This window comes from Alexandromys fortis, unplaced genomic scaffold (assembly GCF_014885135.2).
Source record: "Alexandromys fortis isolate MF-2015 unplaced genomic scaffold, M_Fortis_MF-2015_v1.1 scaffold_51, whole genome shotgun sequence".
NCBI lineage: Eukaryota > Metazoa > Chordata > Mammalia > Rodentia > Cricetidae > Alexandromys > Alexandromys fortis.
Genome location: NW_026067925.1, coordinates 10,630,887 through 10,656,026, shown reverse-complemented (window position 1 = coordinate 10,656,026; position 25,140 = coordinate 10,630,887). Strand labels below are relative to the sequence as shown.

Below are 25,140 nucleotides of genomic sequence, written 5' to 3'. Positions count from 1 at the left end.
ATATTACCCCTTACAGAGGAAATCCACACGCCAGGCCCCATGGCACCCACTGCTACAGAACACAGGGACTGAACCATTAGATCAAGTGTTTTAGATGTGCTGTGATTTAAGGCCCACCAGGTCTGACTCCACGGTACTTAGGGGTTTGAGATTTCATCAGGCCCAGTTTCTCTTGGTTTCTGGCTCTGCCACATTTATGGACATTTATGCACGCTCTCAGCTGTTGGTGGACTGCACGTGCATTCCTGGCCACCCAGACAGACCCGAGTAACCACACAAAAACTACATTAATTACAACACTGTTTGGCCAATGGCTCAGATGTTATTTCTAGCTAGCTCCTACATCTTAAATTAACCCATTTCTACTAATCTGCATATCACCACAAGGCTGTAGCTAAGGTTCTGGTGTCTTTCTCCTTCAGCAGCTACAATAGCATCTCCCTGACTCTACCTTCCTTCTCCCTACATTCATTTCAGTTCTTCTGCCTACTAATATTCTGTCCTGCCATAGGCCAAAGCAGCTTCTTTATTAATCAATGGCAATAAAATATATTCATAGCACACAGAAGGGAATCCCACATCATCTCCCCTTTTCTGTCTAAATAAAAAGGTTTTAACTTTAACATAGTAAAATTACATATAACAAAATAGGTATCAAGCAGGAATTAGTTACGATATTTCTTTGTGAGTCTAAAGTTTCATATCTAATTTATCTTTTATCATAACTAAGGAAAACTAGAACTCAGCTACTGCTCTAGTGCCATGCCTCCCTGTCTGCCACCATGGTCCCTACCGTGATGATTATGAACTAACCCTCTGAGACCCCTAATTAAATAAGTTTTTTTTATTAGCTGTCTTGGTCACGATGTCTCTTCACAGCAACAGAACAGTAAGACACTAACCCAACAGTTTCTCAAGGCCCTATTTTTGGCATAAGCTTGCTAAGGTATTTTCCAGGGGGTGGACACCCTCTGTAACTTTCATACATTTTTATTTACTTCAACTCATTGTTTACTAAACCAGACATTGTTAGGTGGTGGAACATAAAGATGTGTATGCCTCAGTAACACACTAATGGGTAAGACAAGCACTACAAAAGTAATTAAATGTGATAGCTTGGGAAGACACAGTATGATGGCTCCTAGGACACAAAGAGGGAGTCTCCCAAAAGCTTGGGAGAGAGAACAGACCTTGTTTGCTTGAGTCAATGGCCTCAGGGCTATGAATCATCTCTCTTCTGACCCTGGCTACACAGCTCAGTGCTTCACATGGGGCTGGGAGACAATAGATGTAGGTCTACGTGGTATCTTCAGAACCACTCTAATATGGTTGGTGCCTAACCCTGGAGAGGTGAAGTACCTACTTTATCTCTGAGCTCCAACTTCAGCTTCTTAGAAGGGATAGCAGAGAAATGTGGGGGCATGAAGAAACGGGAGTTTCAAAGTGCCTAACAAAACCTGGCTGGCGTCGTTATTCATAGTGCCGGCTTTAGGTTCAGCAGACCTAAAATAATTTCCACGGGTGCTAAATCACAGTGCTCTAACTGAACATGTGATAAGAAAATTCTAGGAAAGAAAAACTCCGTGTTGTAGTATACACACATAATAGCTGAAGCAGAGAATTGTGAGTTCAAGGCCAGCTGTGTCTTCACGGGCAGACCTTAAGAAACAAAAACAAAACAAAATGTAAAGCTTTGCATAGAAACGAAGGAGCACAGCTACTTACCTCCCATTCACAGTCCCAGAAAACACTGGGATGCACAAACCTTAAGGTTCCAGCAGTGGCTTCCTGCTAATCTCAGCCTATGCCCGGAGCTCTGTCTGGGCATTTATTCCTAGTGTGCGGCTTGTGCTGCTTACACAGAACTACTGTGCAGGCAACCCACCCCTCTCAGTAAAGCTGGTCCCTTTAGTGTGCTGACTCCAACTTGGTCTACAAGTGGTGCTATGAAATGTCCCCTTGTTTCATTTGTCCATTATGAAGCTCTCTGTTGATGAGTCCTCCTCCCATGTACAAAATACTACTGAGATAAAAGTATTGACAAAGCATAACTTGCCCAGTTTTATTGCACATGATTTAAGACAGGTAGGGCTACAGGCCAATGGGGAAATGTGTCGTTTGTCACCTGAACACTGAACTTCCTGGAATCCAAATACTAGCCACTTCAACAATAACTGCACAGGAGCCAAGGCCGTTCTGAAGAAGCATTTATCAGCAGCACAATACGCTACAGAGCCCACCCTGTGTTCCTGGAACATGTCTTTAGTCTCTGGTCAAGTTGTCCCATTGGGCTTACTTTGTATCTGGGGCATTATTTTACTGGTAGAGCTAGATTCCCAAGAGAAAAGGGAGAGGAATACCCGAGTCCCAAAGCACATCCTAGATCACCGTGCCCCTCAGCCTCTTCTACCATTCTGACTCACGTCAGTCCTCCGGAGTCCAAGTCCCCCCGTTGGAGCGATACTTTGGCCACCTGCTCACCTCCTCAACAGACCTCATCTCTAGTACCATCTCCATGGGGTAAACTGAACATGGGCCAGTTCGAATCTATTTATCACAGACACCACAGGCAGGCCAGCTACAAATGTAACTATTCTAGAGTTATGTTCTTCCACTAAACAACACTTGTTTTCTGTTGAAAAACAAAAACATTCCTTTTTCAGTTTTCTGGCTAAAATAAAGTGTAAGAATCATCCCGCTGAAGCACAATTAATAAAAACTCAGAGACAGAAATGGGGTTTTAACCTAAAGATCCAAAAAGCAAAGCAGCCAAGCCAGTGGCTCTATCTTGACCTTAGTCCGAAAATGGCAAACCTGCCTCCAGGAATCTCAGAATGAGACTGTTTGAGAACTTTCTTCTCCCATCTTATATTCCTCTCTAGGGCTGGGATTAAAGGTGTGTGCCACTGCTATCCCATTACTATGACAAACTAGTGTGGCTACTGGGATTAAAGGTGTGTGTTACCACGGCCTGGTCAATAAGGCTCATCAGTGGGGCTGTTTTACTGTCCGATTTTCAGGCAAGCTTTATTTATTAAAATACAAGTAAAATATACATGTAACGTTACAAAAAAGAAAAATACAGGTATATACATTTACAAACAGTAAAGGCAGTGAAATTATTTTAACTATAACTGAGAATAAAATGAAATATAAAAAACATAGAAATAGGGGGCTGGAGAGATGGCTCAGCTCTTCTAGAGGACCCGGGTTCAATTCCCAGTATCTATGTGGCAGTTCACGACTGTCTGTAACTCCAGTTCCAGGGAATCGGACACCCTCACACAGAAAAGTATTCAGGCAAAACAGCAATGCATGTAAAATAAAAATAAATTATTTTAAAAAATAATTAAATAAAGGGCCAGGGAAATAGTCCACTAAGACACGAATTGAACATAGCGCCCACACGGGAGCTGTGCACGAGCTGACAAGATCCACTCAGTGGACAGGTCACCTGTCACTCTCACTGCCAGTCGGTCCTGAGACCTCCATGGAGGAAGGAGGAACCCACTCCTGCAAGTCATTCTCCACCACACTCATGCCCAGTCATCTGCACACGCATACACACGAATGAATAAATTACAACTACAATCCCAGAGCTAAGAAGAATCCCTGGGACACACTGGTCAACCAGCCGAAGAGGTGAGTGCCGGGTCTCAGTGAGAGACCTGTCTAAAGCAAGGCTCCTGAGGAAGGACATGACACAACTGTCATGTACACATGTGGATGTACACGTGTGTATGCACACGCTTATAATAACTTGAAAAGCCATCTTAAAACATCAACCACTCACATTCAATAACCACTGAGCACCACACTGTGGTAACAGCTGCAAAGCAGCTTACCATCTAGGTGCGAACACCTGGAGTTACAATACTGTATTTTTTCACAGACTTCTTCATCCGCTTAATTTTCTTCTTCAAGGTTTCATGATCTTGTTTTAAAATATACCGAAAATATCTACAACCTAGAAAATAAAACAAAATAAAAAAGTTTTAATATTTCTCAATTAAGTACACTTGTACATTTTTTACTTTTGCTTCAGCCCCCGAACACTAAGGATATGAAAGCCGACTCATTGTGTCCCACACCAACGCAAAAGGAGCTACTCGAGCGCACGAGTGCTACGCGCTCCCTTAAGCAAACACTATTTTCTGTTTAAACAAAAACAACATTCCTTTCTCAGCTTTCTGGCTAAAGTCACGTAAGGATTTTATTACATCCTCAGCTGACACACATCTCTCTCTCTCCTAAGAAAACGCCAGGTTATATCCCATAACTACAGAACCTCTCTGCCATCCCTGAGGACAGGATGCTAGTGGTGCGGGCTAAAGAGTGTCTGTAGTGTTACTAAAATAATTTGTGCATTTCTTTTGAGACAGGATCTAGCCATGTTGTCCAGGTTTTCATATAATTCCTGAGTTCAAATGATCCTCCTACAACAGCCTCCTGATATCTGGAAGGCATGAAAATTTGTATTCATAAATATACTATTTTATAGCAGAAGTTAAACACAGCCAGATTTCTGCTTTCACCTATATAGAAAACTGGAAAGAATTTCACCCTGTGCTAGCACTAAAGAGCTGCATAGACGTGAAGAGAGCTTACTTAGGAAGGCAGCTGGGTTGCTAACTGTGAGGAAGGCTCCTCCGAAGAGAAAGGGGCCTGCTTTGCTTTCACACAGCATAGGATGAAGGCAGCTGTCACACCCATTCTAAGACAAAGCAGAAGCTGACCAAGATGGAATGTGGAGGATGTAATGATGGTGGCCAGAACAAGAATCAAACTCAGCTCAGTGCTAAACCAACCCCAAAGGAGAAAGGTGCCATTCTCAAGCAGAACCAGGCTTCTCACTCCCAGAACACTTAAGAATTCAGAGCCCTCCAGGGGATGTTCACTTGGTATTGACAACCCAGTTAGCAAATAAGGAAAGAGCCATGCTCACAACGTGCATTTCACACAGAAGCCACCAAAGGTTGCTGCTTGGCCTAATGACAAGAGGACTGGAAACTGCCCAGGGCCTTCAGACCCAGCTCAGACGCAGCTGCCCTGAGCGGCTTACTGTACTGCATTCAGGGTTCAGGAAGGAAGCCCTGCAGGCAAGCCCATTTCTGTTCCATCACGAGTGTTCTTAGAAATGGCATCTTTCAACTCTGTTTTCATGAATCCCCTTTTCTCATAAACCCAACCTTTTCCGCATCTTAGTAATGTTAAGAAACACACCGATTCCACTCCACCAGAGACGCCCTCTCAGCACTGCACATGGCCGTGAGCCTCAGGAGCTCACTGCATGGGACTACAGGCCACAAAGGCGAACTCCGAAAGCTGTAAGCACAGGGCTCTGCGGTGCTCACTGCCGCATTCCTTTCCTACCTCTAGACATACTTCACGGCAGTTTACTAGAATGATCCACTGCTCATGTTTCAGTGGTGCAGAGCAGATACGCATTTTACTGAACAAAGTATCCCATAATAAAAGATCAGTTTCGTCTTTTTAAAAGACTTGCTGTTCACCAGTGGTATTCTTTCTGGGACGGGGGGATGTTCATTCCTTACAGGAGAGTAAATATAACACGATGCTAATGAAGACATCGAGGTCAGTCAAGAGCATTGTACTTTTTGTGATGTCACAAGCAAACCTTATAGTCTAGCCCAATAGTCTAGCCTGCACAGTGTATTTTAAGGCCCAAACTCAAGTCAAGGTGTGGAAGCCAACCACACAGTATATAAGATCCCACATAAGCTCTTATCACGATCTTGCTCAGGGCTCACACTCTTGTTCCAGTTGTTTCTCAAGCATCTATAACCCTGAGGCATCATACTGGACAAGATGAGCAACAGGGCCCACTTTCTAGCTTCAGAGCCAGCTGAAAGCTACGCTGGGCAGTTGTGGTGCATGCCTTTAATCTTAACACTCTGGAGGCAGAGGCAGGTCGATCTCTGTGAGTTCGAGGCCAGCCTAGTCTACAAGAGCTAGTTCCAGGACAAGCTCCAAAGCTACAGAGAAACCCTGTCTCGAAAACAAAGTAATAGTAATAATAAAACATTAAAAATAAATAAATAAGCTACATCCAAACAAACACAAAATCACAGAGAAAAAAACCACAAACCTTTTCCTAAAAGGATTCCTGCTACAAAAGCTTTCTCATAAGCTAAGTCAGCATCTGCCTTCCAGTCACTCTTTGCCCAAAAGAAGCTGAAGTGAAAGGCTGGCCACCAGCTTCTCCTAGATTTCCACTCTTCTTCGACCCATGCCAGATGGCTTCTGGAAGGAAACATGAGAAAAGAAAACAGTGAAGGGGAACGCTGTCATCGGAGCTGACTGTGCGCATCTCTTACAACAACACGGGAGAACGGGCTGACTTCTGAGCATGGTCAAGACAGAAGCAGAAAGGCAGGACCATGTTCATTTGTTGTAATAGGAGCAGCAGGCTGCTTCCTGCCACCCAGCTAGCTTTATACCCGAAATAATTACACGAAAACTGTATTCTTTTAAACACTGCCTGGCCCATTAGTTCCAGCCTCTTATTGGCTAGCTCTTACATATTGATCTAACCCATTTTTAATAATCTGTGTAGCCCACAAGGTGGCTTACCAGGGAAGATCTTAACCTGCGTCTGTCTGGAGTGGGAGAATCATGGCAACTCCTCACTCGGCTTCTTTCTCCCAGCATTCTGTTCTGTTTACTCCACCCACCTAAGGGTTGGCCTATCAAATGGGCCTAGGCAGTTTCTTTATTAGCCAATGACCTTCCTCCATCATTCATTCTTTTTGGTCTGAGCATGGTCAGGACAGAAGCAGGAAGGCAGGCCCATGTTCATTCTTTTTGGTCTGCACATGGTCAGGACAGAAGCAGGGAGGCAGGCCCATGTTCTTTCATTCTTTTTGGTCTGCACATGGTCAGGACAGAAGCAGGAAGGCAGGCCCATGTTCATTCTTTTTGGTCTGCACATGGTCAGGACAGAAGCAGGAAGGCAGGCCCATGTTCTTTCATTCTTTTTGGTCTGAGCATGGTCAGGACAGAGGCAGGGAGGTAGGCCCATGTTCATTCTTTTTGGTCTGCACATCCCATTTCCACTTCACAGCCGACGCCTTACAGCAGAGTGGTCGAGCAGGACACTGAGATAAAATCCTGGACTGAAATCTCAGCTCCCCATCTCCAACTGTATGATCCTGAGCAGGCTGCCCACCTCTCTGAGCCTCAATCCCTTTGATGGTGGAAATGGCTATTTTCTAGTCCAAGAGCACACAGATCCCCATAAAGCACCTTGCACAGAGCGCATCACACGTCAACAGTTACTATCATAATCACCTAAAAGGAACGGTACAATCTTAGATAAAATTAGATGTTACCAAAATTACTATGCCAATTCAGATGCTATCACTACAAAAACATACAAACATGACCTTGATGATGAACCAAGCAAACTAAGTGTCCACCAGCAACTCGAGTAAACGTGTATTAACACCCGTGGCGGCCCCTGTGGTGGAGCTGCTGGATCCAACATGTGAAGAATATGTCTCTTGGCCTTCAGAAACCCTATGGCCTAGTAGGGATTAAACAATACTTCGGATATGTGAAGCGACCGATGGTGAGTGTGCCAACAAACTGGACCAGTGCTTAAGAGTCCAGACAGCAGCTGACTCAGGTCTTTTGCCACATGAGGCAACAGCAAGAGGGCCCCGGTGTAGGGATAGTCCAGCCCCTTAGAGGGTGTGTTCGCCTCGGGCTAATGTTTACATATAAATCTGGTGAGCGTGAGCCCGCCATTCTCTTTTCTTGTATCTCCTGCTCATCGCTGGATCCCTGGTGTTGTAAGCTATATTTTTTATTAAAATTTCCTGTTTCATATTAAGCTAGCCTGGTTATTACGCCGACTACATTTTGGCGCCCAACGTGGGGCTCGAACCGATGACCCTGAGATTAAGAGTCTCATGCTCTACCGACTGAGCTAGCCAGGCTACGCTCACTTGAGCCCAGTCATGCTGTTCCTACCTCTATTTTTGTATAAGAATATGCTTATAACTTTGTCTATATTGTATTGATACATCTACCATATTACAATGTACATTTTCTACCTCTGATACTATTTATAGAACATTGTTTACATTTGATATGTAATGATATTGTTTACAGTTGAAGATCATTGTCTTCATATATTGCACAGTTGTTTAATCACTTAGTCTTCAAGTTAGATAGGTATTGAGAATTAATTAGGTCTTTTAGATACATAGAGATTATACTTAATATAGATAGTATAATCTTCAGCCTCTTCGAAGAGCTGTAGAAATGGCCTTTAATCTAACCTAGAATTCTGTGCCAACGAGACACAATTACTCCTGACAACACCACTCTACTCCCCAAGAGAACGTTGAGCACCAAAGACACTCCACTGGGAGCTTGTCTTCTTGGCAGAACTGGCCTTTGGGTTAAGAAAAGCCCATACCTCAACTACTGACAAAGATACAGAATATCCGTAAGTAGATAAAACAGGATTGTCTTATCCTGCCAAGACAGGGTAGGATAGTTCTAAGAAAGGTCCTTGCCTTTAATAATGGTATGTCAGTTATGTTAGGCCTTAGCCAAAGTTGGTTGACTCAACATTGCAAACGAGACTTAGGGTGATTGCCCAGGTAGTCTGTTGTCTCTGTCAATTGTTACACATTTTGGATATCTCTCATTTGTTAAGTAATATTAATTCCCTTCTCAGATCTTTGATGGAGTTGAAGATTATATAATTGTAGTTACTCTCTACCTTATTTAGACTCCTTGAGATAGAATGTTTAGCAAAACTTTTGTTCTCAATATTGTTTGTTATATTATTATTTGTTATTATTGTATATAGTTGTATTTGGTTTAGTTCTGTCTTATTTAGACAAAAGGGGGAGATGTAGGGATAGTTCAGCCCCTTAGAGGGCGTGTCACCTCGGGCTAATGTTTACATATAAATCTGGGGAGCGTGAGCCCCGCTGCTCTCTTTTTTTGTATCTCCTGCTCATCGCTGGATCCCTGGTGTTGTAAGCTATTTTTTTTATTAAAATTTGCTGTTTCATATTAAGCTAGCCTGGTTATTACGCCGACTACACCCCAGCTTCACCAGAACAAATCTGCTGGTGCCTTCACCTTTGACTTCTCTGCTACCAGAGCTTTTTAAGAAAATAAATAAGTAAATAAATAAAAGTCTTAAGACTTCTCTGTAAAATCCACCTAGTTTCAGCCTTCTTCTGTCTTCAGGATTGTCGGAGGATTGCCGAAACACTGTTGGAACCTGGTCCAAGAATGAAGTGGTGTGGGAGTTCTCAGTGCTTGTGAGAAATTCCAAGAAAACAAGATGTGACATCAGTTTCTTCAAAAACATGGACTGTGTTCCCGTGCCCCACCCGGGTATAGCAGACGAGAGTGAGTTTACTTCAGCCGTTGCTAGTCACATGCCCCTACGGACAAATGTTTCTCCAAATGTGTCCGGTCGCCGCGCTCAGACACCTTACTCAGGTAACTCTTCTTAACCCTCAGAGTATAAACTGTCTGAGGCTCTGAATAAAACTGGCTTTATTCAGAGTCTAACTACATGAGACTTTTGTCTGCCTCACTTTTGGGCTCCGTGCCCCAGGTTCATGCCACCAACCAGAGTAGCAAGTACAGAGTAAAGTCAGTTCTATGCCCGAGGCGAGTATTCTCAAACATAGGATTTCCTCACCACCCAAAATGGGCATAACGTTCAAGTGAAGCTTAACTCTGGGAGGCCTCTCTTCTCACAAACAGAATACCTGTGAGCAGGGTAGTGCCTTTTCTCTTACCCAGAATGCAGTGCTGATAACATGCAAGGCAGGTGCAGCGTCAGACATGCTAACATGCTTTCAGATGTGGCACTGATTTTGCTAACATGAAATATATGCATAGAATTTCTGTGTGTTAGGCTTATGCGTTTGTATTTCCTAGCTTCTGATACTCAGAAAAAAAGAGCTAAGATCCTATACAGGAAATGCAAAACCATTAAGTTACAAACGTTAAAAGCAACACCTAAAATGTGGTGACTATTACTTATAGAGGTAAATTATTTATGTTTTAATAAATAAAGTTTACCTGAAGACCAGAGGGCAAAGCAGCCACACTAGTCAGCCATATAGGCCAGGGAGTGGTGGAACACACCTTTAATCCCATGACTCCAGAGACAGAGGCAGTTGATCACCATGAGTTCAAGGCCACCCTGACTCAGTCTGTCCAAAAGAGAAACAGAGCTCACACAAAGATGATCCCAGCACTTGGGATCACAAGCCTTTAACCCCAGCACTAGGGAGGTGGAGATAGGAGCGATATGGCTGGGCAGAGAGAGGAATATAAAGGAGAAGAGACAGAAACTCAGTGGAGTGTGGAGTCTAAGGATTTGGTCTGAAGACTTGCTAGAGGTAAAAGGTTTCTCTAGTGGTTGGCTGTTTTGTTTTTCTGATCTTCAGCTTGAACCCAGTATCTGGGTTTATATTATTTGTGCTACAATTACTTATGTTGAAGACTTACTTCATTAATGTCTGCTTCAGATACGTTGCCAAGTATTTCCAGGCAGTTATGTTCTTGGTGCATCCAGCAAAATCAAGGAATTCAAATAATACGCCCAAGCCCAGCTTCCGGTGTTCTTCTGTCTCTGCAATGGTCACAAGAGCCCAAGCTTACAGAAGGTACTGGAGAAGTGCTCAGAGCCAAGAAGCTACATCATGTTATGCATTATGAACTGCCAGCCTTCTGGCTGGTTAGGTGTTTAAACAATTCATCATGCTCACTGTGCAGTGATGAGATGAAGGTTAAGGACGTAGGACATAAGATGTGAGCCTCTTCTCAGGTTACACCCCTCTAAATACCTCCTACCCTATTTGGCATGTTTAGTATCTACAGGTTGGGACCTACAGACTTTGTAACAATTGGCTTAAACAAGCTGACTTCCTTCTAAGACAGATGTTCTTTACTGTACTGCACTGCAGCACTCAAGGGGTTAACAAAAGGTCCTCCTACTTCCCCGGACACCAAGCATTTTAAGCTGTGAGCTGGGGATGTGAACTCTCCACTGCAGAGACAGGTTCTACAGCAGCCCAGGAGGCATGGAGAGCCAGCGATTGCAGCTTGTGAAAACAGGTGAGGAGTGGAAGTGGCCCTTGGATCACAGACGGCTGGCCCTCATCTAGTCTGTACACACAAATGAAGATAAAACACAGTTTTACCTGATTTCCTAAGCATTGTATGGAATTCTAACATCAGTGGATGGGATGGCACAATCCCATGTAAAATCTGAAAGAGAAAATAGTCTTGTAATTTACACAGTATACAGACATTTCTCAAATTCTAGCTTTCTTTCGTGTAAAATTCTTACTGGCTAATATGCTCTCAGCAAATGAACAAAGGACTTTTTTTTTTTTTTAATCCAGTTTCAATCTGAACGTAAGAAGGTATTTTCTGGATGGAGTGCTCACTTGGCAAGCATGAGGACTTGAATTCAAATCCCCAGCACCACAGACAAGACCAGGGGTAGTAGCAAACACCTGTAATCCCAGCACTGGGGAGAAACAGGAGGATCCTGGGAGTTCACCATCCTGGCAACCTAGCCTGTGGGTGAGCTTTAGGTTGAGTGAGAAACCCTGTATCTAAAAAGGTGGAGGGGCTAGAGATGGCTCTGTGGATAAGAGCACATGGCAGCTCACAGCCATCTCTAACTCCAGTCACAGGAGGATCCAACACTCTTTTCTGACCTCCAGAAACACCGCATGCATGGGATACACAGACATGCCAAACAACCATGCAATACACACCTGGTCTGGGGACACTGCTTAGTCACAGAATTGTTTGTCTAGTAAGCACGGGACCTTATTCTGATCCCTAGAACCCTGGCACATCTGGAGCCTCAGCACTGGAGAAGCAGAAACGGGTGGGTCCTGGGGCTTGCTGACCAGCCAACCTAGACTATTAGATGGGCTTCAGGGAGAATACCTTTATGAAACAAGATTAGCCATGTGTGGTGGAGAATGCCTTTAATTCTAGCACTCAGGAAGTAGAGGACGGTGAATCTCTGTTAGTTTAAGGCCAGCCTGGTCTACACAGGGAGCTCCAGGCCATCCAGGGTTACACAAAGGCAACAACAACAACAACAAAACAGCATAGCTTGCTCTTGAGAAAGGAGGCCTGAGGCTGACCTCCGGCACGTGTTCTCTCCCTCTCTCTCATTCATCTGTGGTCTCCCTCCCTCACCCTCTCAAAATTCCTGCTAACAAAATGACAAGGTTCACAGGAAGAAACAGACTGAGTAGACAGGCTTTTATTTCTATCTTATACATATCAATTCTGCTTGCCATACTAATAACTTAAATGATGTTGTTTTCTGAAAAGAATAGAAGAAATTACAAAGCCAGGCATGGTAGCCGAGGGCTTGTAACGCAGCACTCAGGAGATAGAGCAGGAGATCAGGACCTCAAATCCAGACAGGCTGCAGAACAAGTCTGAAGCCAGTCTCTAACTACATGACACCCAAGTCTCAAGAAAACAAAATCAAAGAACTCACATAGAAAATACCATATTGGTCAGAAAATATCACAGAAGATTTACATAAAACAAAAACTCAAAAGGACAGAGCGAGTAATTTTAAAGAATAAACTCAAACAAACCATGCTAAAAAGCATGTGATTGTTCTAAACAGTTTTTTTATAAACAGTAAAGAGAAACAAAGACTTTATTTCTTAAGAATACAAAGAACTATTTTATGACTATGGAACAGGATCTGAAGTAACATTATCTCACATTTCAAAGCATATATTAAAAATGAATTTGAGCAAAGGTGCTTGCTGCCAAGCCTGGCAACCCAAGTGTAAACCCTGGGGACCAGAGGGGGACAAGATGTCGTCTGACCTCCACATGTACACAGACAAAATAAATAAGAAGTGGATTCATGCCTGCCCTTTTTGGAAGAGAAAGGAGTGGATTTGGAGGAAGAGTGGATGTGGGTGGGGAGGGACTGGGAGGAGAGGAGGGAGGGGAAACTGCATTTGGGATGCAATCCATTCTGTTTCCTGGGATACTTTGGCTTTGTTTCCAACAAAACAACAAATTTTGTCAGTTTCTCTTAATAGTTTTATAAGAGGTCAATGAAGCAGTGTCAGAAATAAATATTGCCGCAGCAATAACAGAAGTTATTAAAACTTGGTTCCTACAGTAACATTTTTCTATTATTTATCTATGAATGTCTCAACTCTCAAATTTTTTTATTGAAATACATATACTGCTATGGCAAACAAGTACTATGTGCCGTCAACATGTTCTTGGGAAGCTGAACACATTCACGTAACCACCACATGAGTTGGGAAGCTCTCAAGTTCTGCTTGTTTTGGGCCATTTCTCCTCTTCCTGGACTTCAACCACACACACTGGCCTAAAGCACACACAGGGAGCAGCGTTCTCTACTGACCACAGAACACTATTCATACATTACTGTTTACACTTTGTTGTTGTGTCTTATGGTGCTGTGCATCAAACCCAGGGTCTTGCATATGCTAGTCCAGTGCTCTACCACTGAGCTACATCCCCAGCCTGGTGTCATTTTCTATGGCTGCCACAATATAAGGAATGGCTTTCTAGTCAAACACCGGGAAAATGTCTATACCTTAAGAACACTTATCAGTTTCGCTCTTGGTGCCTTCTCTCTCTTCAGAAATTCATATAAGTAGATGTGGGCATTGGGGTTTGAGGGGAACTTTTCATCATACGCATAATTGGTGAGTATTTCTCGGGCTCCATCTTGGTCACCATAGAATTCTAGCATCTGTATAAAATAAAGTATGTCTTACATTAATTCTGTAAAATAACTCCACAAAAATAAGATACAAAGTTACTGCTAAGAACAATAGCCACAACAATAAAAAAGAAATCACACGTGACAACAGCGACACTAATTCTGCTTTTCTAGCTCCCTACAACTTCTACAAACAGGATCAAAGGTCTACATGAGGTCTCATTCTTACCTTAAATTTGTTACTAGTGTAACAGTGTAGTAACTGTTCTTACAAGAAATCCAAGTCCCCAAAGTAGAGACCACTAATGCCCAGGTGTAAGTCGGCTACCTCAGCGCCCTAACTTCAGGCTGAAGGAGTCCGTGCTAACCACGGCTCCTACCTTTGAAGCGATTCACAGAGGAACTAGATTATCTTTGGCAGGAAAACAGTCTCCTTAGTACCAAGCAGCACCCAAGCCCTCGGTTCTTCTGCTGCAAGGAGTCTGAGACACTGGGGTAGCTTTATAAGCTTTCTAAAAGCCGTTGTGTTCCTTGGCCCCACGCTGTGACTTTGGTTTAGTGTTTTTCCACCTCCCTTCTACAAATCTTTAGAATTATCCTGTTTTTACAGTATGTTCAACAATAAAAATGCAGGCTTGCCAATCACAGTTACATCACTACTGCACACAGGTATCTGGCCATGACAGGTGTATCTACTTTTCTCATCAATGCCACCAAAAATTTCACAGAAACAACTAAGAAAAAAAAGGATTAGCCAGCGTGGTGGTGGCACATGCCTTTAATCCCAGCACTCAAAGGCTGAGGTGGGCGGATCTGAGTTTAACACCAGACTTATCTACACAGAGTTCCAGGACAGCCAGGCCCACACAGAGAAACCCTGTTTTTCTTTTTTCTTTTTTTTTTTGGGGGGGGGGGGGGGGGGGAGGTCAGAAGGAGGAGGAGGAGGAAAGATTTATTTGGATGTAGAGTTCAGAGGGCTAGAATCCACAAGATATGACTGAAGGCTTACTCTATGAAAGCGTGCAGCAAGAACTATCACATGACACTACTAGGAACAGGACGGAAGCAGGATGCTCCTAGTGTCCACTTCCTCCAGCCAGGCCCCACCACACAAAGTTCCGATCTCACAAAGCTGGTGACCACCAAGCATTCAAGTACATTAGTCTTTATGGGGCATTTCATATTCAAACCATTAAAAAGTCAGCCAGGGGTAAAACTAAACGAGACTACCTTACATAGCATATTAGTATTCATATATGCCTAGAGCGGGCCTCACACTGGCAACACCCCTCCCTCAGCACCACCACCCTGGCCTACGACAAGTGATTTACTTACCTCCACGTAACTCTTCACAAAAGGGTCCCAAACCCCGGGAGTTTTGAGCAGCGCAGAAATACTTGCAGACGTCTTGCTACTCTGGCTGAGCATGTGTTGAGTTTTTGCAGTGTAAGCATAATCATTCTCATCTGCTCAAACGTAAGAAATTCGCTCATTCATTCAGAGAAGCCATAAGCAAAGCTCAAGTCTGGGTGGACGCTTGTTAACTCTACCAAGTGCAAAGAGAACTGGTACCTCTTATGGGATGCCTAGCTCCCCAGCAGGGCATTGGCAAACAGTCTAGCCACCTCTAAAAAGCAACTATCCACCATACCCAAGGTCAGCTAAGAGCTGACTATCGACTAGCGCAAGGAATGAAGATCCTCCCTCTAAACCAAATCACTGCACCGTCATCTCTGCAGAGGCAGAAAAAGACACGACAATGTTCAGTAGTTGGTGATGAAAACAGTCACCAATCTAGGAACAGGACTCACTCAATCTCGATTTTTTTAATTTTTTAAAAATGTAATTAAACAGCTAACAGAGTTGCCGAAATCTGAGGAAAGGCAAAGCATCCTCTCTCGTGTCTCTCTCTGCTGCGATGCCAGGCTTCCATCAGGGCAATGAAGCAGTAAACGCAATGATGCCTAGACTGACAAGGACAAAACTTATCTCCTTTCAGGTAACACGATCCTGGCACACAGAAAGTCTCAAGAAAACTGTACTAAAAACCTGAGAGCTAGGTGGGTGGAGCCGGCTCAGTGGTAACAGCACTAACTGCTCTTACAGAACCAGGGTTTCATTCCTAGCACTCACTTGTTGCTCGCAACCATTTATAAACCTAGTCCCAGGGGATCTGATGCCCTCTCCTGGCCTCTGCAGTCACCAGAAGAAATGTATGTGGTGCAGGCACACATGCAGATAATACACATAAAATTTAATTTTGAAAAATTTATAAGCATTAACAATTCATTAAGATTGCAGGATATAAAACTGATACACAAAAATTGATTATATGATGGAGCACAGTGGTGCACACCTTAAATCCCAGCACCTGGTAAATTCCGGACAGTCAAGGCTACATAGAGACCCTGTCTCAAAAAAAAAAAAAAAAAAAAAAGATTGTCATTTGCTTGCCTGAATTTTTGAGACAGAACACTGTGACATAACCCACCCTGACCTCAAACTCAAGACAGCCTCAGCCTCCAAGAGCAAGGTTTCTTCCATCCATCTGGACTAACTCAGAGGTCTGTGAGCCTGCTGTGCGGCTGTCCGTCACCACAAGAAAGCTGGCTGTGCCGACTCACCCAGCTCTGACAGCTCCATCTTCTTCCTGGACCACGTGTAGTACTGTAAAAGCCCTTTGTAGGCCTGAACAAGGTTGATCAGCACTTCCTGAGAGGACGACTTTTCACCGTACCGCCATGCTTCTGCATCAGTGAGGTTTCTGTTTGCATCCTCCAGCATTCCATGATGTAAAAGATACAACGCGTGTTGTAGGGAGATCTGCACCAGTAAGAAAGACTCAGTTGCTGCAGTCAGAACTCTTAGTCAAAAACTCAGGAGATATAATACATGCTGGCCTAGTCCTACGAAAACTATACAGTAGGACCCCACATTAAAGGGAAAACTCAACTGGGTGGTGGTGGCACATGCCTTTAATTCTAGCATCTGGGAGACATAGGCAGGTGGATCTCTGCGAGTTTGAGGACAGCCTGGTCTACACAGAGAAACCCTGCCTCAGAAAAAAGAAAAGAAAGGAAAAGGAAAAAGGTGAAAGCTCAGACAGCGGTACAGTCCATACCCTGTCATCCACATTTAGACAGACATGAGAAACAACTAACACTACGTAACTGAGAGTAACAGTAGACAGTGCAACACAGTGAGGAAACTGGGCATCGAAGCCTGAACTGTCAGTCACTCGACGCTTCCTTTACCTGTCTTCAGTAACCCTTCAGAAGAGGCTGTTCAAGATTAAATGACATAATCTTATGTCTACTTGACCTACAGTCGACAACATCCTAACAACTTCATACATGTCAAATATGCTCACAGAAAACATCCTGCCAACGAGTGCTCAAGAATGGATTTAGTTTAGGAGGGAAACGGTATCCCGGAAACAAAAGCAAAAATAGCCATAGAGCTGGGCGTGGTGGCACTCATCAATAATCCCAGCACCACGCAGACAGGCTGAGGTAGGACTGTGAGCTGGAGACCAGCCTGGGCTACACAGCAAGGCACTGTCTCAAAAAAAAGGAAAAGAAAAACACAAGCCAACAAACAAAGGGGCTAGGAAGGTGATTCAGGGGATAAACTCTGCTGAGAATGCACGAGGACCAGAGTCTGGATCCCCAGAACCCACAGGTCAAGCTGGGAGGACATAGCGGCCTGCCTATCACCCCAGTGCACAAGAGGTAGATACGGAATCCCAGAGCAAACTTGCTAGATAGATTAGCTGGGCAGAACCAGGGAGCTCTGGGTCAGCAAGAAACCCTGCTTCAATAGGTTGAGGTGGAGGAAATTCAAAAAGGCTCCTAGTGTCAACATCAGACCTCCAGACTTACACACGCACACACACACACACACACAATCAGAAAATTGAGCAAGTAAAAACAAAACCGAGAGAGCCAGGAATGCACATTTATGCTTTGCGAGCTGTGTGGTTTCTGTCACATTTACTCAACTTGTGGCCGAGTCCTAATACAACTTTATAGTCTTGAAAAAATTAACAAATTATTTAGAAAATTACTAAAGAATGATGCTTTTAGTTAGGGGCTATAATACTGTGGTGTGATCTCAGTCCCTGTTGCAAAAAAAAACTATTATTAAAGACAGGACTTCGGAGAAAAGGTAACCACACAGCAGGAAAGTTGCAGCATTTGAACATGTTCAAGTTCCTACTTTTGTTCAGTTTGCCTTTTTCTCAAAATGCCAGCTCGGCTCAAGTTCAGCAAATAGCTGAGAACTGGCTGTGTCCACAGTGAGGTCCAGTCTTATCTCTGAAGGCCTGAGCTTGACAGCCAGAGACAGACAACAGGGCTCCAATCAGATCACATGGAAGGTAGCTGGAAACCAGGTCGTTGCACAGGAGTGCTCTCCCAGCTCCTTTACCCACAGGGCTCATCTATTTTCCATGATTTTCTCACTCAACACTGATACAGGCAATTAAAACAAACACACACTGAAAATACAAATTTACAAGTCTATGTTCTCACCTTTAAATAGTTCAAGACGCCAATATTTTTCATCCGGTCAGCAAAGTTATTAAAAGTCTCCACATTGCTTTTAGGATGATAAAATAGAATTTCACTTCCAAGCTTCCAAATGATCTATCAAAGCAGAAATTAAGAGTATAATAATAAATCCTTATCTCATCCAGTTTCTTCCTATAAAATTTTGGATTTTTTTTCCTGATTACAACATGTAAAAGTAACTTTCCCTCTCCATGGAACCACCACTGCTGGACTTTCCTACACCCCACCTAGTAAAGCAGCACTCTTACTAGGTGATAATCACTACATCTCAAAATGCTGGTGTACTGGTGGCATGTCTGCTGCTGTCATCAAACACACGACCACAGCAACTGAAGGAAGGGTGTACTTAGGCTCACATTTCACAGGGTTAGTCTATGACGGCAGTACTAAGGCATGGCGGCAGGAGCAAGCTCACATCTTGAACAGCAAGCCTGAAGCAGAGAGCAAACTAGAAACAGTGTGGTCTTAAATTCTGAAAGCTACCTCTGGTGACAGACTTACTTCTTCCAGCAAGACTGTACCTCCTAACCCCACCCCCAAACAGCACCACCAGTAGGAACCAGTATTCAAGTGCCAGAGCCTATGGGGGCATTCTCATTCAAACCACTACACCAGGTAAGAATAACAGTGCCATTATTAACTTAGTACTCTTTCCCCTGAAATCTCACCTCCAACCCTCCAAGTGCAGACAGTAGGCATGTCCGCACCCCCTGAACCTTCATCCACACTGTGTATATGTGCTACACTCTAAGGATGTCAATCTAAGAACATCTGTCAGAAAAGACAAATTTTAATGAAATATATGTTCTCACGCCATATTTTGGTGACAGAATTTGAGCTCTGTTTTTCTTGGGGAGCAAATACCTATTCCCTTTCAACCTAAAGTAGATTAATAAAATCAGGTGTCTTAAAAACAAGAAAAAGTTGCCTCTGCCTCCCCCTGCTGGGGTTACAGGTGTGCACCTCCACACCTGGCTTTTTATACAGCAGGACATCAGGAGTGCTGGGCATGAGAGTGAAGGCCTAGAGGAGGCAAGAGCTGAAGAAAGACCTGCTCCATTAAAGGTTAAGGGTGATGAGGCTAGAGAAGAAAACCCTAGTTAAAGAGATGGGGTCAGACAGGCAGACCAGGAAGAGGGTGACTTCCTAAGAAGTCCACAGCAATTAGAGGACCATTGCTGGTGCGCCAGAAAATGGAAAACCATCAGTGCTCTCAACCAGGGTTTGGAGAAGCCCCATCTACATTGTTAGTCAATAGGGAAATGCAAATCATAGCACGAGCAAATTCTAACTCACAACTCAAGGTACCAAAAAAAAAAAAAAAAAAAAAAAGACAGGCGAAAAATGTAGAGCTCAATAAAAATCAATTAAAAAAAAAGCAGGTATGGTCACTTGTGCCTACCAGCCTCAAGAGGTTTAGACAAAGGACTGCTGTAAACCTGAGTCTAAGCCAGCATGGTATCCAGATCAAGACTTTCTCAATAAGTAATTAAGTGGATAAATGAAGGAATGACCAATAAGGATGTGAAAAAATTAAAACTTTAAATATTGCTGGTAGAAATATAAAATGGAAAAGTCACTTTGGTATGGAGTTTGGTAAAACCTTAAGAGATTAAGAATAGTGTTATCATATAATCTACAATTCCACTCTTCAGTATACACCGAAGAGAAATCACAGCAAGCACCATGCAAAAGCACATACATGAATGCTGAGAGAAAACACTGATGGACGGATGCATGCAGTGTGGCATTCCTTGCAGCGGGACACTGACAAAGGAAAGACACAATCAGGCGTGGTGGGGGCACGCCTGTCACGCCAGCACCCAGGAAGCGGGGCAGGGGAGACAAGGATCTACTGTGGGGAGAGCTAGAAGCGCAACTCCCAGCAGCCACTGTGCTGCCTGCAGACTCCCACTGTGTCTACCTCGGGGGCGGCCTGTCTCTTGAAGGTGTTCGAGTCTTCCAGGGTCTGTAAGTAGCTGTGCATATAGTCTGCAGCTTGCTGCCACTGGTGCTTCAGCAGGGCTTCTTGGATGAAGCGTAAACAAGCACTTGTTGTCTGAGTAAAATCCCTCTTCTTCTTCCCTCCGGTCACTGTAACAAAGACAGCCAACTCCAGCTCAGCTATTCAAAACTCAGTCAACACAAGCTTTAACAAGGACAGCAAGTACTACTGACCCAGCTACCCTAGGGTCCAGCCCACTGACTTAAACCCTGACATCACACAGCATCAGTTTTAATGGTCCCCTGACCCATGACGGAATGCTGACACGTAATCCTGGGCAGATCTCACGCAAGGAGCCACTGCTCTCCATTCAGTCTGAAACTAGCTCACCTGGAAACTCAACGCAGGATTAAAGACATGTGCCACTGTACCCTGCTTTGACACTAGTAACTTTTTTGGTTTTTTGTTTTTTTTTGTTTGTTTGTTTGTTTTGTTTTTTGTTTTTCTTTTTGTTTTTTGAGATAGGGTTTCTCTGTAGATTTGGAGCCTGTCCTGGAACTCGCTCTGTAGACCAGGCTGTCAAAGAAACTCAGAGATCCGCCTGCCTCTGCCTCACAAGCACTGGGATTAAAGGCGTGTGCCACCACCACCACCTTGACACTAGCAACTTTTAAGAGATCATCATGTAACCTCAGATACACTGCTTAAACTTTACCACCATTCACTTCCTCATGTGACTCACCGTCCCTCCAAACTGACTTACAGAAACTGAAACAGAACTGATGTTAAATGTTCCCTCCATAGGAAAATAAAAATACACAACAGTCAAAGCTGTGTGGCACATACCTGTAATGCCATCGTGGCTAAAAAACTGAGTCTGGGGTCTGCCTGGGCTATAGCAAGACTCAAAAATCAAGTATTCATGCACGGAAAGGGGGATAAATACATAATAAATACCATTGGATTTACAAAGCAATTGAGGAAAACGTGATAACCTTATCTATTTTGTTGAGATAAAATACAAATTAAAACTTACTCTAAGCCAGGCAGTGGTGGCACATGCCTTTAATTCCAATACTCAGGAGGCAGAGGCAGGCGGATCTCTGTGAGTTTGAGGCCAGCCTAGTCTACAAGAGCTAGTTCCAGGACAGGCTCCAAAGCTACAGAGAAACCCAGTCTTGAAAAACCAAAGTGAATGAGTGAATGAATGAATAAATAAATTTACTCTAATAGTTAAGTCCCAACAATCTCAACAAAGCTTTTATGTTATTTTGATCAATTATCTACAACCAATAGTTACAATGTCTCAACTCAAAAGAAACTCTAATGCTTGCAAAATATGAGACACACACACACACACACATATATATCAGTGATATATACTTTCTGCAAAGAAAAATCAATATTCTAAAACTCCCACCTACTAGCTTTTTTATTTATCATTTAAAAATTGGTAACAGGATATTACATTTTTATGATTTAGATTCCACTTTAACGTAAAATAATTCCATTTTAAAAATCCATCATGTACTGAAAATTTTTCACTTGCAACTATTGAACTTAGAAAACAATTTATACAACACCATAAAACCGTCAAGACAGTTTAATAAGTACTGCAAGACAGTACACAGAACATATTTCATAGGGGATATTTAAGTTAAAAAGATAATGACCACAGACACTCAGCCAGCAGGGCATGGTGGTACACGCCCGTCACGCCATCAATCACAGGACAAAGACAGAAGGATCGCAGCAAGTTTGAGGCCAACCTGGTCTGCATAGCCAGTTCGGGGCTAATCAGGCTGATCAGCAAGACCCTATCTAGAGGAGGGCTGGAGGGGGAAGAAGCCTACAGCATGGACCAGGTAGGTGGGTACTTCCCAGACCACTTAGTGCATGTTGCGAACACCCAGGATCCTCAGCCTTAACACTCACGTGGTCCTGAAGCTAGCAGTACTGCAGTTATCTGGAAGCTAATTAGAAATGGGGCCTACCAAGTCTGGGCCAGCCCTCTGAAGCAGACACTGCATCTAATAAGAACTACACAAGCTGCTTAGACCACAACAATCTCAGGCACCTAGCCCACAAAACTGGCAAAATATCTGTTCAAACAGCCTTTGGTCACCTAAACATTCCTGTGTATGTGTTCCTCAATGAGAGACCAATATTCTGCCAATGCCAAAGATATAAGTGCTCGGTAAAGAGAACTAAAAATCTAAAAATAAATATATAGCTATCATAATATAGACTATGTATTAGCTTAAATGCAAAAAAAAATTTTAAAGACTGATTTATCATCTCCTTTTTGTCTATAGCTGTAAGCATGAAAAGGAAAACATTCCATCTAATCTTAGTAAGATAATCAAGCATCAGGGTTCACACCTGTAATCCCAGCACTTGGAGGCTAAGGCAAGGGAACAACCATGAGTTCAAAACCAGCCTGAGCTACATTAAGTGTGTTCCAGGTCAGTCGGGGATAAGCAGCAAGACCCTGTCTTAACAATAACAACAGATAAAATAAAATAAGAGGGGAGGGAGGAAGAACGAACTAGCTCGGTTATTCATTTTGTATCTGGGTGCAATCTCAGCACTTCCTGGAATGAAAAGTGAAAGGCTTCGATGTTGGTCCACTTACCGACAGTTTCTAAGCGCTCCTGAAGCCATGGGAAATGCATTCCAGGATTAGATAACACAGAAGCTTCTCTCTTGTCATGCTCTGCCGCCGCAAGCCTTGTCAATTCGTCACGGAATTCGCTCATATTTATTCCAAATCGAGAGTATCAGTTAGCATCAGTACATGTTAATCCTCAGGCAACTGAATGGAACAGAAGAATAGCCATCTTTTCTTCTAATAAATATCACCTGCAGCAGAACCCATTGTATCTCACAGTTCTTTTTTTTTTAAAGATTTATTTATTTATTATGTATACAACATTCTTTCCATGTATGTTTGTATGCTAGAAGAGGGCACCAGATCTCATTATAGATGGTTGTGAGCCACCATGTGGTTGCTGGGAATTGAACTCAGGACCTTTGGAGGAGCAGGCAATGCTCTTAACCACTGAGCCATCTCTCCAGCCCCTCTCACAGTTCTTTTAAAGTAAAAGTTGAATCTGGTTAAGTCAGCAACAGCCCAAACTAAACTTCCACTTTTCAAAAAGAGAAGACTGGGAACAACAGAGGACCTGGGCTCAGTTCCCAGTACTCATGTAAGAGCTCGTGGTCTTCTCAAACCCAGGGCACCCAATGACCTCAACAGGAGTATACATAGTGCATATACATGCAAACACTAATACACATAATTTTTTTAATCCATAAAAAGATAAAGGATACTGTTAAACTATGTCTCAAGCACACACAAACATTAGACAATCCTTAAGTACAAAGTAAAAACCTAAAGCTACAGAGAGAAATTGAACAATACCTAACAACACAACATAACAAGTACAATAATAGCAGTAGCCGGTATTTACACCGGGACTTCACTACATACTTGGCCTAAAATTATCTAATTTAATCACGGAAGCAACCTTATTTTCTTCCACGTTAGGAATGAAAACGGTAGGACCAAGTTTTGCAACTTGACCAAAAGAAAACAAGAGTCTAAGAAATGCAGAGCACAGACCGGCTGGTGTAATAAAAACGACCAGGAGGTGGGCAGGGGCCATGGCAAATAAATGGTTCTACAAACGCAGCCAGAGGCCATTGCGCTTGAAGAGAACTGTCAAGATGCTAACACCCCTGTTCTGTCGACCTATGGAATACTGAAGCTTTACGATGAAGGAACTACGATTTACAATCCCACCAAATTTCCCTCCTTTCTGCAATCCTACAGCACTACCCTAGTTCCGGACACCTTCAGATTTGTCCAGAATTAATGCAATGCCTTCGCTTTTTGTTTGTTTTCTGCGATTTCTTTCTTTCTTTTCTTTTCTTTTTTGAGGCAGGGTTTCTCTGTAGCTTTGGAACCTGTCCTAGAACTAGCTCTTGTAGGCCAGGCTGGCCTTGAACTCAGAGATCCGCCTGCCTCTGCCTCCCAAATGCTAGGATTAAAGGCGTGTGCCACACAATTTCTTTATTTAAGTTGTTTATTGCGCGGGGTAGGCCACCGTGCCCGTGTGGAGGTCAGTGGATAATTTACAGGGGTCCTTGCACGACGGACCGACCTCACCTGGCTTAACGGTAATCGCTACGACCTGCTGGGCCATCTCCCAAGAGCTGCCTCAAATTCTGTTGCTCTGCCTTCCATCCAGATTAAGCTTTCAAAAATCAAATTCAGCCGTTCGGCGCAAAAGCTTGAAGTAACACCTGAATGTGAAATCAACCGTCGTGGCGGTTGCCACGGTAACCAAAACTTCACAGTCCCAGTAACTCACGTTCCCAGAACCCAAGATTACAGAAAGTCAGCAGGAAATAGCAGGAGGGAGAAGCGGACGCTCACAGGCCTCCTCCAAGTCCACTGCGCGCTAAGGGCGCACAGACCCCGCGCGCGGCTACGGCCGGGCTCCAGAGTTTGCGGGTCCCCACGCCACCGACTGCCAGAGAAAACCCTCTCCGGAAGCCGAGTTAGCGAGCGCTTCCCGTGAGCTTGCGCAGAACCAGCCCTGCCGGCGTTCGGGGAGTGCGCATGAGTAGCCCCGCCCCTCCCCCTTACGTGGCCGCGGCGGGGGGGGGGGGGTACGGCAGAGCCTCTCCAGCTCTGCTGAGGCTTCAGAGCCTGACCCGGATGTGGATGTTAGTTTCCGCGTTCCCGATGGTTTGGCCCGGATTTACATCTTGGTCTGTGCCAGCTGGCAAAACCGAGGTTTCCGTCGCGAAGTCGAGTGTGAGGAGGGGGCACGTAGCCGATTCTGATTGCT

The 25,140-nt window shown here is 43.8% G+C and overlaps 1 protein-coding gene across 7 annotated transcripts; it reads right to left on the bottom strand.

Annotated features, from left to right (window-relative positions):
• Positions 1-1,019: 1,019 nt before the first annotated feature.
• Positions 1,020-24,888, bottom strand: Taf1a (TATA-box binding protein associated factor, RNA polymerase I subunit A). 7 transcript variants are annotated; one of them, XM_050142864.1, is made up of 12 exons: positions 24,453-24,884; positions 22,917-23,096; positions 20,261-20,430; positions 18,298-18,411; positions 16,390-16,588; positions 15,101-15,231; positions 13,637-13,795; positions 11,211-11,277; positions 10,516-10,639; positions 6,110-6,264; positions 3,846-3,967; positions 1,020-1,659 (listed from the first exon to the last, which is right to left on the bottom strand). In XM_050142864.1, exons 2-11 carry the CDS (start codon positions 23,038-23,040, stop codon positions 3,849-3,851), a joined length of 1,362 nt encoding a protein of 453 aa, XP_049998821.1. In that variant the 5' UTR covers positions 23,041-23,096; positions 24,453-24,884; the 3' UTR covers positions 1,020-1,659; positions 3,846-3,848. The 7 variants fall into 7 exon arrangements, with proteins under 7 accessions (XP_049998821.1, XP_049998822.1, XP_049998824.1 ...); XM_050142863.1 differs by lacking the exon at positions 1,020-1,659 and adding an exon at positions 2,917-3,279; XM_050142865.1 differs by lacking the exon at positions 1,020-1,659 and having other exon boundaries at positions 2,914-3,967; positions 24,590-24,884.
• Positions 24,889-25,140: the final 252 nt, after the last annotated feature.

Excerpts from the sequence above, each read along its gene's own strand:
- Taf1a (XM_050142864.1), bottom strand. The coding sequence starts at position 23,040 with ATGAGCGAATTCCGTGACGAATTGACAAGGCTTGCGGCGGCAGAGCAT. Across the intron at positions 16,589-18,297 it reads GCGTCTTGAACTATTTAAAG|ATCTCCCTACAACACGCGTT; the intron begins GTGAGAACATAG and ends TTACTGGTGCAG. Across the intron at positions 3,968-6,109 it reads AGGAATCCTTTTAGGAAAAG|GTTGTAGATATTTTCGGTAT; the intron begins GTTTGTGGTTTT and ends TTTATTTTCTAG.